Genomic DNA, 20400 nt, shown 5'->3' on the forward strand with positions numbered 1-20400 from the left:
CGGGTAACAGATCTCTACCCTGCCCTTTACCTGGGGGCCCTTTGCACTCTTACAACCTTCAAGAATCTTATTCCAAAACATAAAAAAAAACATTAAAAATATAATTCCTACAGTATTTCAAAGTACATTTTAACCATTTTAACATTTTAAATTTTTCTACAGCATTCATACATAGCTATCAATCACTTTTACGAACTCTCTGAGAAACAAAAAGTTGCTTACATTTTTTTATGCCATTATCGGCTATTTTTGATTGACAGTTAACAAATGGATGCAGGTTATCAGTAGAATGGGTGCAGTTTTTTTATCTACCAGCAGGGGCCATAATATCCATATGGTAACCAGCCTAAAGACAGATTAAAAAAAAAAAAAAAGGCAAAATGCAGTTGTCTATATGTGACGTCAAACCTATAATTTATACACCAAAATGAGAAAAAAAATCTGCCTGCTTAGAGAAGTTTAGGTTTTGCTGGTTACTCCACTTCCTGTTTTGCGTATTGCGATTTATTTCCTCAACAATTTCAAACGGTTCAGAAAGAGGAAGGATATTATTAGTTACATGACATTTTTTTTATTGATGGTTGTACTTAACTTACTATGTTCATTTGGAAGCCGTAATGCTTTTCAACTATGCAAATTTATACACAAATTCACAAAAACACAAACGCAACAGACCAGTAACACAACATTTCAACAGTCAGCTGTTGAGGAAGCGGGGTGTGAATTTCAACGTGATTGATATGTTGTTTAGCCAATCATAGTAGTACATCAGCGCTGCTAGCCAATCAGGTTTAGGGGAGAACGGAAACCCCCGAACTTACACGAAGCTATCCGAAAGACACTTATAAAGTTGCGCACAAGGGGCGGCGGTGAAAGTTAGAAGTTACACTTCAGAATTGCTTCTGCATGTCAATCTGTTCCAGATCACAAGTTTAACAATTTGTTTCTTTTAGAGAGCAAAGAATGAATCGCTTTCACCTGTTCGGGTTTTTAATTTGGCTGTTAATTGCGGACAGCCAAGCAATAATCAGGTAAATGCATCAATTCTCTTATTCAATATAGATGTAAACGCGTTTTGTGAACGAATTTACACATATTTATGTAACATTTAGCTTATTACAACATTGCACATTTACTTTGACTAGGCTATATTTTATTTTTATTTGTATTGCACTAAAATGGAGTCTTCAAACAACAATCCAATGCATTATGTTTCGTAATATTAGTCAGGCTGCAATAAACAGTGATGCTTGGCGTTTTGTACAAAAGTTTAATGCAGCATCAACTAGTGTTTTGAATCAGGAAGTTAAAAAGCACATGACTGAGTATGGCTACACTTCAGTTAGTAGCCAGTTACTTGTGTGAACTGCTGTGGTTGAGGTGCGACATTTTGTAAACCTGCATCTACAATGAAAACGAAAGAGGCGGAAAAACCTAAAAGCTTATTCATAATAAATGAAGTTCACATTCATGCTTACAGTTTCGTTGCTGATAAAGACCGCGTTCTATTTTGACTTCGTAAACGAGTCTGATCTTTTTAGTGAAAGCGTTGACATTCATGCCTACAGCTTTGACAGTTTCGTTGCTAATAAATTTGGCGTCGTGAACAAGTCTGAGTCGGATCTTTTCAATGAATCCTTTTACAAACCCATCTAAACGATCTTTATTTCATTTCCGCCTCACACTGATACAAATTAACCGCTCACTAGTGCCTAAACTGGAAATTTGGTTGTGGACTTGTGGTCCATACTGCAGTTAAGTCTGGTCAAGAACCGCCCACTCTAAAGCGACCAATCAGTCTGCTTTGTTCCATACGTAACGATTATGAGCGGGGTTATCTGAACCACAATAATAGATAAACCCGGGCAAAATATGTTAGTAATGATGCTGCAGTCTAAACTGACTGTACAAAAAAAGAAAAAACACGTTAAACCAAAGCAACACTATCCACCTTTTTTTTTTTTCGTAAGAACGGGCCATTTTGTACATTTTATGGGTAAGGCTTCTGGTCTCATCTGCGTCCAGCTGTTTTTAGCTGTACAAAACTGCTTGTTTTGCTGTTTGATATTGCAAATTGTTGTGTTTTACCATGTTATTTTAATTTATAATGCTAATTATGAACACACAGTTTTACCATTTGTTGGGCATTGTTATTCTTCTGGTTATTTCCCTATAGTGACAAATGAACCGGAAGTCTCACCCATAGCAATACCGATGTACAGGTACGTGGCAAAAAATTAGAATATCGAGGAAATACTGGACACACTAAGTGACTTACCCTCGATATTCAAATTTTTTAGCACATACCTGTAAAGCAATGCATTGATGCCACGTGCAAGCACCAGGCACGTTTTCTTCGGAAAACCTAAAAATCTAGTTTGGATTATTCTGTTTGAACATTGGTGTCTTTTTTTTAATGGCCAGATTTTATAGATGCGATAAACTACTCGACAGGTGCACGCACTCAGATGTTTTATTGCTTTATCACTGTTGTATCTCTAGAATTCCTCTGTACAAGATGCGCACTGTGCGCCGTATGCTGGCAGAAAATGGGAGGACTATTGATGAGATCAAATCCATGGCCAGAGAGGAATCCTCCACAACAAAATCCCCGAACACAACAACACATTCACCTTTACCAACAAAACTGCCACCACCTGTTGAAAAACTCACCAACTTCATGGATGTAAGAGAATGTGTTGTCTGTCATTGATGCTTTTGGTTTTTTGGTTCTTGCGAAAAGAATAATTCCGACTGTCCTTTCTCTCATTTCAGGCTCAGTATTATGGAGTGATCAGTATTGGCACCCCACCTCAGGACTTCACTGTGCTATTTGATACTGGATCATCCAATCTCTGGGTTCCATCTATTCATTGCTCCTACCTGGACCTTGCATGCTGTGAGTGAAGTTTTAAGTGATTTTATATATCAAGATTTTTATATAATTTTTGTTTTCTGTAACTGTGTTTCTCTGGCTTTCTCTCAGGGTTGCACCATCGCTACAACTCAAAGAAATCAAACACTTATGTTCAGAATGGCACTGACTTCTCCATTCAGTATGGCAGAGGGAGTCTCTCTGGCTTCATCAGTCAGGATACAGTAACTGTAAGTAAAGTCTCCAGAAGCGGGTCATGAAAGCTGTAAAACTCCAAAATAACAAGAAAAACACCATAAAAGCATCATAAAAGTGACTATACAGTAATTACAGGCCTCTAAAAAAATTCAGTAGCTTTGAAAAACAGATCAACAGTGTTTAAAAAGAAACCAATACTGTTGCTGAGGCTAGTGTTATTTTGTTATAGAGTGTTGACCACACGTCATCAATCGGCCATATTGGCAGCACTGAATGTGAACAATGCCACTGAAACCGACTGAAACTCTCATATTTTGCTGATTATTGCTGCTGAAAATGGTCAATTATTGTCATGTTTTGGGCTGTACTAATAGTTTGGACCCGGAAAAACATTTGGAGTACTATAGTCTGCCAAAAGTTATTACAAATCAAGGAGAAGAGTGCAAAAAACTGTCTGAGGAACAAAAGGGTGTTTGTGTTTGGCCAAACTGAACCTGGATGTCCAGGGTGTGAATCTTGACAACATTCGTGTTTGTTCTTACCATTTCTGGTCAGGTAGGAGAAATATCAGGCTAACATCTTAACTAATACTGCTTGTACGTATCTTTACCACCTATTAACTTTAGTTTGTCAAATTATTGCACCCTTTTCTGTCTACCAAGTTCTTCTCTATGTGATTTTGCAGCCTCTACACAATTTTTCTGTGGTTTAGACAGCATAAATTAAATTAGCAGAACAACGTATTCAGTAGTACATATACGAGTATCACCAATATGGCCGCGTATCCGGGTAACTGACCAAAAGGTGATGAAAGTGCACACCCTCTATTATTTATATACTATTATTCTTATATTTGTATAATTTAAGTTTATATTTTAATATTTAAATATCGCAATTTATTTATTTTTTAGTTTTAAGAATTTAAGTATTTTAACCTCAATGTGAGAATAAACCACACAACTTTTTTTTTTTTTTAGAAATATTTGCCCTGATTTAAAAAAAAGTTTAAGAAAGTTGCTAAAGTTCAGAGCCGTTCTGCATGATTTCCGGCAGTCAGAGTTGTGAAATTTCGCAGAAAATCATGTTGTGTATGATGGGCACAGACTCTGATTTATGAACTTATTTTTTTAGCTTTAGATTGTGACTCCACCCAATTAAGAAAGATTTTTAGCATGTTTATCTATTTTGATTTGAGAACACATAGCATTCAAAAATTTTCAAGTTTTTGTTCAGATCACAATTTTTCTCCTCAGACTGTCTAGTGTTTCTCTAACTATTTACAAAGATAGTTTTAAAGGGATAGTTCACCCAAAAATGAAAATTTGATGTTTATCTGCTTACCCCCAGGGCATCAAAGATGTAGGTGACTTTGTTTCCTCAGAAAAACGCAAACGAAGATTTTTAATGAAAACCGGTGCAGTCTGCCAGCCTTAACATTGGCGTGGATGGGCACCAAACCTTTAAAAGTAAACAAAAACATGCACAGACAAATCCAAATTACACCCTGCGGCTCGTGACGATACATTGATGTCCTAAGACACGAAACGATCGGTTTTTGTGAGAAACTGAACAGTATTTATATCATTTTCTACCTTTGATATACAGCCACGTCCATCTGTCATGAGCACGAGTTTGGCATCAGTCACGTCACATGAGCACGCGCTCTAGCGTAGAATACGCAAACGCCGGAAGCGATCTGTCGCATGTATACGACACTCATTGTTTCCACAGTGCACAGAGATTGTGGGTATAGCGGCTATTCAAAATGGTAATTACTTGCGCGTATCCTGATTGTTTAAACCGATTTAAAGCTAAAAGATTATGTTTGCTTGCGCAAACTCATCCGGGACTTTTCACTGATATCCCCTTACGGCTTTTGCGTATTCTACACCAGAAGCGCGTGCACATGTGACGTGACTGATGCCAAACTCGTGCTCATGACAGATGGACGTGGCTGTGTATCAAAGGTAAAAAAATGATATAAATACTGTTCAGTTTCTCACAAAAAACGATCGTTTCGTGTCTTAGGACATCAATGTATCATCACGAGCCGCAGGGTGTAATTTGGATTTGTCTGTGCATGTTTTTGTTTACTTTTAAAGGTTTAGTGCCCATCCACGTCCATGATAAGGCTGGCAGACTGCACCGGTTTTCGTTAAAAATCTTTGTTTGTGTTTTTCTGAGGAAACAAAGTCACCTACATATTGGATGCCCTGGGGGTAAGCAGATAAACTCCAACTTTCATTTTTGGGTGAACTATCCCTTTAAATTTTATTTCCTGGAGTGCCAGTGTCTTAGAGTTTCCAACCCCAATTAGACACACCTGAACCAGCTAACCAAGCTCTTGCTAGGCATACTAGAAACTTCCTAGCAGGCGTGTTGAGGCAAGTTGGATCTAAACTCTACAGGACACCGGCCCTCCAGGACCGAGTTTGGGCACCCCTGGTTTAAGGGGTTAATATGCCCAAACACTCACACATTTGTTTGTGTCTGTAGTTGGCAGGGCTGAAGGTGCCAAACCAGCAGTTTGCCGAGGCGGTTAAACAGCCTGGGATTGTGTTCGCGGTGGCACGTTTTGATGGGGTCCTGGGCATGGCATACCCCGCCATTTCTGTAGATAGGGTTCTACCGGTGTTTGACACAGCCATGGCTGCCAAAATCCTGCCTCAGAATATCTTCTCATTTTATATCAACCGGTAAGCCTCCTCTCTTGACTGTTTTTTTCAGATTGTTTAGCCAAATGGTAGACATTAAATATTGACAAGGAAAGGAACTGGGAAATGAGATTGTTTCCCTTATCTGAGGTTCCTCTATTTTCTTCTCCTTCTCAGTTTTATAATAGTGAAGAATGTGTGACCTTCAGCATGAGAGAATTGTATTTATTCTTGTGTTAAACGGTAACGCGTGACTCTGATTACTGCTTGCACAGCAGTGCCGCCCTCTTCTTGCTTTCCAAAATGCATGTTACAGCCAGTTTATCACACTATAGTTGATTGTAACGCCTTTACAAAAAGTCTCTTTTAGTCTCTTTTAGTAGTTGAATGATATGTGGGTCAGCCTTACATTTTGGAGACCAAGTGTCTTAAGATGCGTAAAACTAAAAACTAAAAAAATCACTTATATTGTAGGGACTGTCATTGCTATTGTTTAATTAATCTCATTATGTTGTGTGTAGGGACCCTACAGGTAAGGTTGGAGGTGAGCTGATGCTGGGAGGCTTTGACCAGCAGTATTTCGATGGTGATCTGCATTACGTCAACGTCACACGAAAAGCCTACTGGCAGATAAAGATGGATGAGTATGTGATTACTATACAAGCCATGTTTCAATAGCCAAGACTGTGTCGTTTAGACTGACTTATTTGATTTTGTTTTGCCGAATCTTATTTGTAATGATGACTGTTGGTCGTTTTCCTACAGGGTTCAGGTGGGTGGCACTCTTACCCTCTGCAAAAACGGATGTCAGGCAATTGTTGACACGGGAACATCAATGATCACGGGGCCGGTTCAAGAGGTGCGCGCACTGCAGAAAGCCATTGGAGCCATACCACTGCTGATGGGAGAGGTGAGGAGCGTTCCAGATAAAATATCTACTTCAAAACATACATTTAATCTAGTTCTGTCAAATCGATTAATCACATCCAAATTAAGTTTATTTACATAATATGTGTGTACTGTGTATATTTATCTGTAGCTATAGTTGGAAACATCTTGGAAAAAATGTCTTTTTACACAAATTTTGTATGTATGCAAATGGTATAAGAACCAAGTTACACATTTCTAGTAATTGTGCAGTTGATTCTCATATTGTATTTTCAGGAAGTTTTGGAATATTTGTCCTCTCCCCAAATTTGTCACTACAGAAACCATAATATATCATTTAATAAGAAGGGTTATGTTGACCTAATAAGATTTTTCTTACATCTTCCTTGCAAATATATTCTATTTTATTAAAAAGTTTTTAGGGAAAAATGAATAATTACAATTTTAACAATATTTCAAGTGTGATTTTTGAGAATTGTTGCATTTTGAATCAAGTTTTTCTGTGTGAAAGGAAAAACGGATTAGTTAGTTTGAATATACATTGAACCAAACGCTATCATAACATCTTAGTTGATATTTCAGTATATTTTCTTGTTTTCAGTATATTCAGTATTTTTGATGAAACAACCCATGTTTTGGTCGTGACTGCACATTTTTGGCAGCGGCCACATCCTACTAAAAAAACTGTACTAAAATTTTATTTCCCCTGAATAAAGGATTATGTGTTCCCTTTTGTCACTACTGAAACAATAATTATGTTTCAGTCTTGACTGTGACATTTTATGGAATAACACCCCAAAAAAAAATGTCACTACCAAAACTTCACCAAATGTTTCAGTAGTGACATTTAGATACTTTTGAGCCTAGCACATGGCCTTGAAAAGATGTACATGTATAAAAACGAAATGTTCTGGAATAACTCCCCAAAAACAGTTTTTCATTCTAGAAAACTGGTCCTTTAAAGTTACACACAGATTTTTCAGACCTCTGAACACATCTACTTGCAAAATTATGGAACCTGTGTACTTGCACAGAAATATTTCCTAATCTTAAATGTAGGGGTGTAGTTAAAATCAGTCTCAGTCAGTGGGCTAAAACATTCACTGTTTTGGTAGTGACATGAAAATGCGGGATACATTTTTCTTTCACATAAAGTTGAATAATTTTTAAAGAAAATATAAAATAGTTTTTAGTTGAACTTCGCTTTTTAAAAACAAAATCAAAGATTTTTTTGAAGAACAACACAGGAATAAATTGCAAAAATAATTTTGATATCATTTTCGTAAGTTGACATTTAAAGTTAGGGTTCAGGACAGCAACCTCCCAATTGCAAGTACCCATTAAATGATGATTTTATATATAAGCTTATTGATGCTTTTAAATATTAGACGACACTAATTCATTTATCACTTTTTTTTATTTCCTTTGTCCATTTCAATTTGTTGACACTTTCACTGCTATGTATTTCCAGCATAAAATGAGAATGTGAATACATTTCAACGAGTGTTTTCTTTTTCTCCTTTTTAGTACTGGATTGACTGTAAGAAAATTCCATCACTTCCTGTTATCTCCTTCAACCTGGGAGGGAAGATGTTGAACTTAACTGGAGAGAACTATGTTTTGAAGGTACGTCCCCTTCTTTACAGAATCTGGTGGGGTTTTCCTTTTAGTCTGCAGAGGATGGAAAGGGACTTTATAGAGGAACTTTGAATGTTCCTCTATAACTTTTAATCTTTTTTAAAGAAGTGCAATTCATTGGAATAAATTACCAGATTCCTTGAAGTGAAAAGTATATTTTAAAATGGTGGCTAAAAAATGGCTTTTTTGTATGTGAAGTCGTCTTTTTTAATTAATCGACTGCTCAATTTGTTGTATGGTATGTAATTGTTGATTAAATATAATTTAACTTTAGTATATTGTGCCCAATCTAATCATTTAAAATTATTGCATACAGTCATTTTAAAGAACAGTTCACCAAAAAATGAAAGTTTGCTTTAAAAGAAAAAAAAAGTGAATGGGTGCCGTCAGAATAAGTGTCAAAACCATTGATAAAAACATCAGAATAATCCACATGACTCCAGTCCATCAGTGAACATCTTGTGAACTGTTGGAACTGTTTCTCACAAACACACAGCTTTTTACTTCATAAGACATTAATCGATAGACTAGAGTCATGTGGATTATTTGTGGATTGTTGTGATGTTTTTATCAGCCGTTTGGACTCTTATTCTGACGGCACCCATTTACAGCAGAGGATTCGTTGGTAAACAAGTCTGAAACAAGTTCTAATAAAGACACAAACTCATCTTGGATGAGTAAACGTTCAGCAAATCTTCATCTTAGGGTGAACTGTTCCTTTAATTACATTGAGGACCACATTGCATAGGATGATTTCCGTTTCCATTGCACTTTACATCAATTTACCTCACTTCAATCTTTTTTCAGATGTCTCACATGGGTGTTAGTATTTGTCTGTCTGGCTTTATGGCGATGGACATCCCGCCCCCCGCCGGGCCGCTGTGGATTCTGGGAGATGTTTTCATTGGCCGCTACTACACTGTGTTTGACAGGGAGGCAGACCGCGTGGGCTTTGCTCCTGCTAAATGAATAAAAAAGAGTGAATCACGTTATTGTATTGTACTGGACCGAATTGGCCATTAGCAATACATGAAAGCACTGAAGTTATTAAATCTATTGCTATTTGTAGAATGCAACATAACAAGAAAATCAACTAAGGCCGTGACCGGACATGTTTTTCCAAGTATGACACTCAAAAACTGAAAAAGGGGAAATGAGACAAACTTGTTTAGCTTGGGATTCTCTATACTTCTCGTTGAAGCCTTGCTTGTTTTTATTTTGCACTATTTCAAAAGATGAAGCCAATCTATGCATTTTTATTTTAGAATTAAGCTATTAATTATTTTTGTAGAAAATTTAATAAAGATTGCTGGTAGATGAATAGTACTCTGATTCTGTGGAACTCTTACTATATGCGGTTTCTTTTGTCATTTGACTTTTGTACGTGTGTGTAAAACCATTTTGACAGCATTGGTGTATTATACTCAATTTATTGCACTGAAATGATTTGTATTTGTTAAAACTGATCAAGACTACTTGGTTTCTTTATTGTCTAATCATGTAACAAACCAGTTAAGTTCAATAAAGTTTTGTTTGTAGTTGCTTATTTGGTTTCTGTTCTGCTGAAACACTGTCTATAGTTCAATTTACTTTTAAAAGAAAATGTCATAAAGAGGCCATTCTCATAAATGGCTTGTCTGAAACCTGAACTAAAATGCTCAACTAATGGTGATTTTCCACTTTTGCTATTTTGTTATTTGTAAATCTAAAGTGGGGAAAACCAGTACAAGCAGGGGATGTTTTCTTGATCATTATTTCTGGAAGTTTCACCAAATACACTACCAGTCAAAAGTCTTTGAACAGTAAGGTTTTTTTTTATGTTTTTTTAAAGAAAGTACAGCAAAAACAATAATCAAAGCTAATTTGCCAGCATCATTACTTCAGTGTCACATGATCCTTCAGAAATCATTCTAATATTCTGCTTTGATTCATTATGTTGAAAACAGCTGAGTAGAATATTATCAGGTTTTTTGATGAATAGCAAGTTCAGAAGAGCAGCATTTATCTGAATTCGAAATCTTTTGTAACATAATAAATGTCTTTATCATCAGTTTTGATCAATTAAAAGCATCCTTGCTAAATAAAATTATTGTTTTTTTATTATTTCTTTGCCAAATATTATTAAGATAAATGCTCATCTTTCTGTTCATCAAAGAATCCTGAAAAACTTTACTCCACTGTTTTAAATATTGTTGATAATAATAATAATAAATGTTTCTTAAATAGCAAATTAGCATATTAGAATGATTTCTGAAGGATCATGTGACACTGAAAACGGCAGTAATGATCAATAGGGTCTGGCTGCAGACATGCACCTCCACTGTCAGACCTGCACTCTCAGACCTGCACTCTCAGTCACCCAAACTTCCTCTGCAGGTGACGTCACTTGCAATCGACACCTGCACACTACGGTACCTGCTACGTCACTTGCAATCGACACCTGCAGTCTACGGTACCTGCGCTATTTGCAATCTGTGTGTAGTGGGACGTGTTGGATTGAGAATAACTTCTGAATTCTTTCAAGAATCATTGCTGTAAGTACATATGTGTATCTATGTGTGTTTATTATACGTTTTATTAGATTGTATTCTGATATACAAAATTATGTTTGCCAACGTGTTCGCTGCTCACTGGTTGTGTTTAAAAAGTTGCATTAGCTAGGGCTGTGCAATTAATCGAAATTCGATTTCTGCTTCAAACGATCATGAAAATGCTGTAATCGAGATGAAACGATTATTGTTCCCCACTCCACCCCCTTTCCAGTGGTGCGCTTTCGCTCTTCCATAAAAGCCTAATTTCACATGCAAAACAGCAAAATCATGTAACGTGACTTTCATAAAACGGGACATGCTTGATTTATTCATGTTTCTTTGATGTTATGTTTTTAATAGCGCGTAGGAAAAGTTGCGGTGTTTTTTGAATGCGCTCAAAGACGGAGCCGAACACGGACTTGTAAAGTTATATTTTAACTCACGTGCGCGCCTAAACGGTCAAATACACGCAAAAATATTTGAAAATGAGGCGCTTGTTGATTATTCATGTAAACGCTTGTCAGTTATGTCTTAAATGACCATAAACAGTTGAGAATAAAAATACTTATACTACAGGGCCGTTGAATGCTTGAATCTGATTGGCTGATGAACGTTCCAGAGGTATGCATTATATTCAGGGATACGCACGGCGAACGTAGTTCCAGGCAGCTTTAGACCGCAGTGCATGTCTATATCACTTCGCCATACGATTTCAGTTATTTCAAAGGTCCTTACAGCCCAAAACAGCAAAATAACTAAAACCCACAATAACACTGGCCAAGCTAATAAATACAGTAAACATCAGGATAAAAACGACACATTATTTCCATGTTTTTTTCCACATTATATTACGTTTTATCATGTACGGAAAGCACAAACTCTTTTTTTCTCGCCCTCTCTCACTCACCTCACAGACGCACACACATAACGTTACAGTTTGCACTCGCGTTAGCATTCGCGCTAATGTTGTTAGCGCTGCTCTGACGATTAACAACTTAACAACGACATGACAGCTCCCAAACGCGAGGAGACAACGGCGTGGTCTGGAAGAAAATGAACTTAAAGTTTAACTGTTAGTAGAGACGATGCTGCCAGTCACCCTTGAGAGACACAGACGTGAGAGAGGTAAAGTCATACACTTAGTTTCTCTCCCTCACTCTTTCCGTCTGTCTGCTTGTCTTTCGGTCTGTCTAAACTTCATTATTAACGGCATTATTTTGCTATTAACAGCCCAAGCGTCGTTTCTAGTTCTAAAATGACGTTTTGGAACTAGCAACGAAGCTGTTGAATGATCTGCGTAAGAAATTAATCCTACTCACAATAGCGTTTTAAGGATGAAAACGGGACGAATGTCTTGAAATATATCATTTGATCGATGTCTTGAGGTGTGGTAACTGTAGTATAAGCGGAATAATTGACTTCGGGCCGTAGAATTCTACGAAAATAATGCACACCCGAGGTGTAACGGCCACTCCGCTTCGCGTCGTGACCGCATCACCACCTCGGGTGTGCATTATTTTCTAAGAATTCTACGGCCCGTCGTCAATTATTCCTTACGTGTGTAACAGTATATTGTGTCCGTGTGGTTAAGCGGAACACATAAGATTCCTTCTGCTGTCTGTGTTTAATATGAATAAAACTTAAAAATACAAAAAGAAAAATTACTCACTGCTTTTGAATGAAGGACGTTTGTAGTTTTAATAAGAAACAAAGCATGTTTAACTATTACAGTGAAGATGCTGTTTTATTTTACATTCAAATAATTACATTTAATTTCTGTAGTATTGTTAGACTACTTTAGACTTGCATAAAAGTATTCAGTATTTTTTTAAGCACTGTTATTCTTATTTTATTTTTTTGTATCTTTTTCGCTGTATTTAAATTAATTACTATAGAAAGTTTTGGACCCTGTCATAATCGTTTAAATAATCGTGATTACAATATTGACCAAAATAATCGTGATTATGATTTTTGCTGAAATCGTGCAGCCCTAAGCTGTATAGCCTAATTAGTCAACCACTCCGTCACTGACTTAAATACAGCTAAAGTAAGCTAAACTACTGAACAGAATGGTATATATGCTTTCGTAAGTTAATTATATAGCTTACACGTAAACTACTGTATAGTTTAGTGGAAGTGATTGTTGTGTTACTGATATTATAAGTAGAATGAGACAATTAAATGTGGTGTTTTTATTAGCAAAACAGGTAGTGTGAAACATTGTAAAGCACCACATTTGATGTTTTGTTCTGCTCCTACTCTTCTCAATTCAGATTACTTCATTTGAGTGACATTTTATATATTATAAATATATGTATGTGTGTGTATAACTGGTTTCTTCTATCCTGCTCTTAGGCAGATGATGCAAGTATAGGTGTACTGATGGAATCATCACAAGAGGTACATTATTTTGTTACAGGACTGGTCACAAGTAATTGTTTCTTTTTTGCACAATACTGAATTAATGTTTCTGGTATCTTACCTTTGTTTCTCTCTTGTTCTTTGTGTTATTTTAGAGAATCAACTGATGGGAGATTTAAATAAAGCCAGCAAGTGGTGTTTGGAACCGTTGATATATATGTAGATGCCTCATTAGCGACTGTTTCTATGGGCCTTTATACATAAGCCGTCCGCCATTTTGCTGCGGTCCACTTGACGTCATTCACCCATAGATCTAGGTAAATCACCATAGTAATCACTGAATATTCGAAATATAACAGTCCTTCACAGCCGTTGGTCTGCGAACCTACAGTATGGTGAATGACGTCAAGTGGACCGCTGTAATATGGCGGACGCATCTACGTGCTTGGAGCGGGCCAATGGGGTATCTACGTATACAATACATATATATGTTTGGAACAGCCAAGTGTGCTGCTTGGTTCTGTTCAGCTGCCCAAAGTACTCTGCATGGAGGATGAAGATGTTGATGGACAAATTACAGAAGGCTGAATTTTCAGAGGACCGACTTGTTGCTCTGGAACCTTTCAGCTTTATCTCTACTGCGATGAAGGACATGGACTTCTTCCTTGAACATGTAGTTGATGTTATGAATCTGAAAGTATTCTGTCAAACTGAAAAGGAAGGAAATGCATAATGTGCTTCTTTGCAGAAATAAAAGAAAATACATAATTTGCCTCTTTGCATTCTTTCTGTTCTGTTTTTGTTTGTTATGGAAGTGTTTTAAGCTTTTACTTATTTTTATATTACTATTTAATAAAACTATTGCTAGTTTTCCAAATAATAGTAAATAGTCTGTCTCTTTGTAACTAGCTTACAATAAAAAAAACTAAAATTAAAAATAGCATCTGCTTAATTTTTGTTAATGTTATAGTTTGGTAATGTAATATAGTTGTAGCCTACTTGAATGATAAAGTACAACATTATACTCCTATGATAAACAAGCAGCAAAAAATAACTGGGGGCAAAGTTTCTGTCTGGTTATACTACTAAAGTACTTTAAACCATTTAACAGCAGCGTCTTTACTGGCAACGGGTACTTTAAATATAACCGCTTCAATACAGCGTCTTTGGCAACGCGAACGAACGACTGGAAACTTATTTCCGGTTTTTTTTGTGTCGATTGCAGGTGACGTAGCAGGTACCGTAGTGTGCAGGTGTCGATTGCAAGTGACGTCACCTGCAGAGGAAGTTTGGGTGACTGAGAGTGCAGGTCTGACAGTGGAGGTGCATGTCTGCAGCCAGACCCTTCTCGTAATGATGCTGAAAATGTAGCTTTGATCACAGGAATGAATTACATTTTAAAATATATTCACATAGAAAGCAATAGTATAAATATTGTTGCTGTACTTTGGATCAAATAAATGCAGACTTTAAAAAAGCAAAATTTTACTGATCAAAAACTCTTGACTGGTAGTGTCATCTCTCATTTTTAGATCCTATTTTCATACTTTAGTTTGTAAGCAGCTATTTCTCAGGCTGATGTGACTGGTTGACTACATTTCTATACAGAAACAAGACACTGGTTAGTTACAACATACTGTGATAACACCCTCAAATTGTTAGTGTCAGTCATATTCAGTCTTTGTACTGAGATGTTGCAAAATGTCCATCACATGACATCTAGGGTCAGTTTAGCTCATTACATTTAACATATCAATATTTACCTTTGGCTGAACTTCTGTCATACCACTTAAGTTAATTTGATTCGCCTTCCGCACAGTTCTAATTTCAAAAGCATAAGAAGTGTATGTGAGTATAATGCTAATGCGACATTCAGAAGTTAGGGGTTGGTAAGAATGTTAATGTTTTTGCACCAAGGCTGCATTTATTTGATTAAACTACAGTGAAACTTTAGCCCTATTCGGATTGTAATTGTTTCTCATTTGAACTGGCACCTCAGAGATAAAACTCACCGATTCAGAGGATAATTTATCCACAGTGAAGAAGCAGTTGTGTGATCCTACGACCCCTTTCTTCTCTTTCTAGTGGAGCAGTTGTGAAATATTGTTCTTGTCAGATACTTTCCAGCATTTCAGTAAATATGCAGGCAAATCCCGCGAATTCCAACAGTCATCACACGGTGTTCGGCAGTGGTCAAAAGGATTTAAATAGAATTTTGAATCGATTTCATATTGTAAACTTAGCGGATTCTGACGGCTATTAAATTACCACACGATCTTGATGTTTGTCATAAAACACACCGGCATTCTGGATTCCTATTGAAGCCCGTTTCCGCCACTGAATAAAAAAATAAAAAAGGTTATTACGACTTATCTCACAGTTCAGAGTTGCGTGATACAAACTCGCAATTCTTTTTCCTTAGAATTGTGCGTTATAAACTCAGAAATTAAGTCAGAATTGTGTAATATAAACTCCCAATTGCGAGGTATTAAGTCAGAATTGTGAGATAAACTTGCAGTTCTGTGAACATATCAAGTCTTTTTTCTTCTCAGGACTGGACTTTTCACAATTGCGAGTTTATATCTCACAATTTTAAGAAAAAAAAGTCAATTGCGAGAAAAAAAAGTCAGAACTGTGAAATATAACCTGACAGTTGCGAGGTATTAAGTCAGAATTGTGAGATATAAACTCGCAATTTCGGAGAACATAATCAAGTATTTTTCTCCTCAGGACTGGACTTTTCACAATTGCGAGTTTACATCTCACAATTTTACGAAAAAAAAAAAAAGTAAATTGCGAGATACAAACTTGAAATGGCAAGAAAAAAGCCAGAACCCTGTTGAAAAAAACAGAATATCCTGGTTATGTAGGTTTTGATGCTGGAATGCTTCCCAGCATCAAAACCTACCTAACCAGCATTTGCTGTTCTTTTCAACGGGGAATTGCTCTATTTTACAGTTTATCTCACAATTTTGACTTTAAATCTAGCAATTGTGACTTTATAACTCACAATTACACGTTTATGTCTTAGTTCTGAGGGGGGAAAAAAGAAATTGTGAGATGTAATCAGTGCCAGAAACAGACTTCCATAGGATTCGGACAGCAAAAAAGCCCTTGTAAATGTCACTCATGTCCTCATGAGAAATAATTAATATCCGGATAGGGCTATTGATACAAATTAAAATAGCTGTTTTCTATGTTAATACATTTTAAAATGTAATTTATTCCTGTGATGCATATTTCTTTAGAAATCATAACATGCTGCTCAACAAACATTTAGCCTATTATTATTAAGTTTGAGCTGCGGAATATTTTTGTGGAAACTGATATACAATAAGAACAGCATTTACTTGAGAATCAAAATTGTTTTATGCCATCATAAAGTCTTTGCAGTCACATCAATTTAATGTATCCTTGGTCAATAAAAGTAGCCTATTAATTTCTTTCCCAAAAAAATAAAAATAAACTACAAGAGGTGTGTCATCTGTTGGAGTCAGAGTTCACAAAACCAGTCGTAAGGTTCAACTTTTTGAAAGCAAGATTTATACACAATCTGAAAACTGAATAAATAAGCTTTCCACTGATGTATGGTTTGTTAGGACAGGACAATATTGGCTGAGATACAACTATTTGAAAATCTGGAATCTGAGGGTGCAAAAAAATCTAAAATACTGAGAAAATCGCCTTTAAAGTTGTTCAAATGAAGTTTCTACTGTAGCAATGCATATAACTAATCAAAAATTCATTTTTGATATATTTACAGTAAGAAATTTACAAAATATCTTCATGGAACATGATTTTTACTTAATATCCTAATGATTTTTGGCATAAAAGAAAAATCGATAATTTTGACCCATACAGTGTATTGTTGGCTAGTGCTACAAATAGACCCGTGCTACTTAAGACTGGTTTTGTGGTCCAAGGTCACAAATAATTCACAATCCAGTTTTACTCCATTCGACTTTATTTTCATCCTTTGCTCTGTATTGCAGCACAGAGTCCCCACAGAACACTCTCACAGAACAAATGATACAAAGTGCTGTCTGATAAAAATACAAATCACCAGGAAATGAAGAAACAAGTACACGAGCATCACATGCAAAGTACTAGGCCAAGCTGAGCTCCACTAGCAGATCTACTTTTGGATTGGGTGCTGCCCTTTCATATCATTCGCTAGGTAAATGTGTTTCTGCTACATCACACAGGTAGACACAGGTGTTCTGGTTACGCAAGCAAAAAAAATGCTTCAATACATAAAACACAAGATCGCCTGCGAGTTTTGGCATTTCATAGCGGAGATGTAGCCTATTGTATATTTTGTTCTAACAAACGTCACTCTCCAAGCACAAAGTATGATCATAAGATATACATAAATAGTTTCACACTAGTTTTTGGTTACATCTGTACAATCAATACAAAAATACTAAAATGTCTCTATGAAGTTTTTTTTTAGGCTCCATCCAAACTTTCCTTGGAATCCACAGCCTCAAATTAAACAGAGTGTTTTTAAATTATTCTATAGCTTTAAGGAGGTCTGCATGGGTTTCCATGGTTTATTAGGCAGCTTTACAATACAAATCACATCTGCTCTTTGTTTAGCCAGTCTAAAGATGTTTAAAGATGTGTTTTGATTATCACTTCAAGTGCCCCTATTATGCCTTTTCAAATATGATATTTCATGTAGTGTGTCATGTAGCTGTATGTGAACATAAACTATCTGCAAAGTTGTGACGCCGACAGTGCACTATAAATAAAGTTTTTGTCTAACAAAAAAAAGAGTCGGCTCACATTCGCCTAAACGAGTCGTCAGCAATTCGAATCTTTTTTCTGTAACGGCCACACGTCACGAGCTACACATTTGCGTAATGTCCGCCCACATTCAATTTCGCGAACAACTTGCCCGCCCACAAACAGTAGGCCTACCATTTTCAAGTGGATTACATCATGTCAAGAAGACGCCCTGCGCTGTGACAGCCTGTGAGAGTGAATTTGTTTTATATGCCCTTCCGAAAGATGAAACTATCAAGAATGAGTGGTTAACATTAATTTTTTCAACACCTCAGCAGTCCAATGCCAATCTTGTGTTGTGTTCGCGTCATTTTACTGATGACTGCTTTTCCAATCTTGGGGAGTAACTTTACAACGCGAGATTCACCAAACGCTTGGTTTTAAAAAATGGATCAGTGCCCAGTTTATTTGGACCGGCTTGCTCCTCTGAACTTCTACCTGTAAGTATGATTAATAATTGTATTTTCTAGCGATCGTTCAAAATAGGCCTACGTCTTTGTGTACGTTATGGTGTGTAACAACCCCGCACATGTCTTGGTAACCGGCTAACTTGCGTTTCTGTAGTTCTGTTGTTCAGCTGTGAGTGCAATGTAGTCTAAAAAGTCTTGTGATTGATGCAGCTTGACTGTCTGTCTGCCTTATTAGTTTAAGTAATGATAATGATAAACGATGGCTTAACGCAGTGTTATGGATTGTACAGTGTTGAAGTTCACAACGTAGAGATGTGTCCGGTTCGCTTACAAAAGCAAATTGTAACATATGACACCCACTGAGAAACGTCCTGCTCCGGTCGTGCTTGCAAAACAGTTTCTTGTCGATGTGACACTTCAACAGTTTCATCGTCAGACTCCGGCTCGAATTGATAGGGTAAAATCGAGGCTATCTTTTCTATGCATTAACAGGTCTCCGCAGCTGTCATTCAGTTATGCCAATAGGCGTTTCGTTTTTGCGCTGTAGCGGTAGACCAATCCAGAAGGACTGCACCATCTGACCAATCACAGCGGTGAGGGCTCACTGAAAGGAGGGGTTTAGAGAGACTGATTCTTCGAACTGCTTCAAACGAGTCGTTTACGAATCATTTAGAAACGGGGTAAAAATAAATCTAATTTTGGAGAAAACTAAAGTGTTTTTTGAACTTGCATACATGTAAACCTGTTTTAAGAGACTATTACAACAATATTAACTACCTTTAAAATGGCATAATAGGGGCACTTTCAGGTATTATTCTTCATCTGGTTTCAGCAGTGTGGTAATAACCCGTGTCACCATTTAAATAACACCATATCCATTCACCCCAACATTTCTAAGTGACTTTTAAAGGATCATTTTTAGAAAACATATCAGAAAATAAGCAACGTATGTGAAATTATCAACAACAACAAAAAATACCTAACATAACAATACTTCAATAGCACTGCTTGCATTATAGGTATTTTGCATAATTTAATGGCACAAACTGACAAAAAAAAGATTGAAATATGGGGGAGAAACTCCTTATCAATTGATTTTGAATAAATTTCAAAGGGATAGTTCATCCAAAAATGAAAATTCTGTCACTAATTACTCACCCTCACGTCGTTCCAAACCTGTAAGACCTTCGTTCATCTTTAGAACACAAATTAATATATTTTTGATGAAATCCGAAAACTTTCTGACCCTGCATAGACAGCAATGCAACTGACACTTTTAAGGTCCAGGAAGGTAGTAAGGACATCATTAAAATAGTCCATGTGACATCAGTGGTTCAACAAGAATATTTTTGTGTGCAAAGAAAACAAAAATAACAGCTTTCTTCTGAAATTGATATTACATTTAGTAAAGACTATTTTAAACAATGTATGTACTACCTTTCTAGGCCTTGAATGTGCCAGGGTCAAAAAAAATTCTCAGATTTGATAAAAAAATCTTATATTGTGTTCTGAAGATGAATGAAGGTCTTACGGGTTTGGAAAGACATGAGGATGAGTAATTAATGACAGAACTGTCATTTTTTGGTTAACTATGCCTTTAATTTTTTTCGCCGTCCAATAACTATATATTTTAGAAAGTTTGTTTATTAAAAATAATTCAGTTAGACAATTTTATTATGCCTTCAGCGTCACTGAAAATGTAATAACTGAAAGATAATTTAGAGAACCCGCCAACTAATCCATCTAAAACAGCTCTCTGTGTCATATTTCTCAAAATTCACTCTGATGAAAGTATTTTGATGAATCCAGAAACTAAATCAGAGAAAATACTGAACAACGTTCCACGTAAGAAATAACTGGGAAACATAAAATCATCAATTTCATAGATCAAATGTAACGTCAAATTACTGAAACGCATCGCTTTTTGAGTAACAACAGAAACACATAAAAGATGATTGATGGTTGAATTTATAAAATATCTAGAGCTGCAAAATGATTAGTCACGATTAATCGATTCAAAATAAAAGTTTGTTTACATACAATATGTGTGTACTGTA

General features: G+C 36.3%; 1 protein-coding gene and 2 long non-coding RNA genes across 3 annotated transcripts; 2 read left to right on the forward strand and 1 right to left on the reverse strand.

The window, feature by feature from the left end:
* Nucleotides 1-839: 839 nt before the first annotated feature.
* napsa (napsin A aspartic peptidase) lies at nucleotides 840-9799 on the forward strand. Its single transcript, XM_073833538.1, has 9 exons — nucleotides 840-1031; nucleotides 2503-2686; nucleotides 2776-2899; nucleotides 2987-3105; nucleotides 5570-5769; nucleotides 6249-6371; nucleotides 6493-6637; nucleotides 8143-8241; nucleotides 9061-9799. Exons 1-9 carry the CDS (start codon nucleotides 964-966, stop codon nucleotides 9220-9222), a joined length of 1224 nt encoding a protein of 407 aa, XP_073689639.1. The 5' UTR covers nucleotides 840-963; the 3' UTR covers nucleotides 9223-9799.
* An 876-nt stretch (nucleotides 9800-10675) lies between these two features.
* LOC141325913 (uncharacterized) lies at nucleotides 10676-13913 on the forward strand. The gene is made up of 3 exons (XR_012353848.1): nucleotides 10676-10787; nucleotides 13140-13184; nucleotides 13301-13913. It is a non-coding gene; the product is annotated as an uncharacterized lncRNA (long non-coding RNA).
* A 3175-nt stretch (nucleotides 13914-17088) lies between these two features.
* LOC141324365 (uncharacterized) lies at nucleotides 17089-20394 on the reverse strand. Its single transcript, XR_012353714.1, has 2 exons — nucleotides 19146-20394; nucleotides 17089-17782 (listed from the first exon to the last, which is right to left on the reverse strand). It is a non-coding gene; the product is annotated as an uncharacterized lncRNA (long non-coding RNA).
* Nucleotides 20395-20400: the final 6 nt, after the last annotated feature.

The sequence above is a fragment of the Garra rufa genome, chromosome 1 (assembly GCF_049309525.1).
Source record: "Garra rufa chromosome 1, GarRuf1.0, whole genome shotgun sequence".
Classification (NCBI taxonomy): domain Eukaryota; kingdom Metazoa; phylum Chordata; class Actinopteri; order Cypriniformes; family Cyprinidae; genus Garra; species Garra rufa.

What these genes read in the sequence shown, in the direction of transcription:
- napsa (XM_073833538.1), top strand. Translation starts at nt 964, where the DNA reads ATGAATCGCTTTCACCTGTTCGGGTTTTTAATTTGGCTGTTAATTGCG. An exon ending in TGGCAGATAAAGATGGATGA is followed by an intron (nt 6,372 to 6,492) that starts GTATGTGATTAC and finishes GTTTTCCTACAG; the next exon opens with GGTTCAGGTGGGTGGCACTC. An exon ending in GAGAGAACTATGTTTTGAAG is followed by an intron (nt 8,242 to 9,060) that starts GTACGTCCCCTT and finishes ATCTTTTTTCAG; the next exon opens with ATGTCTCACATGGGTGTTAG.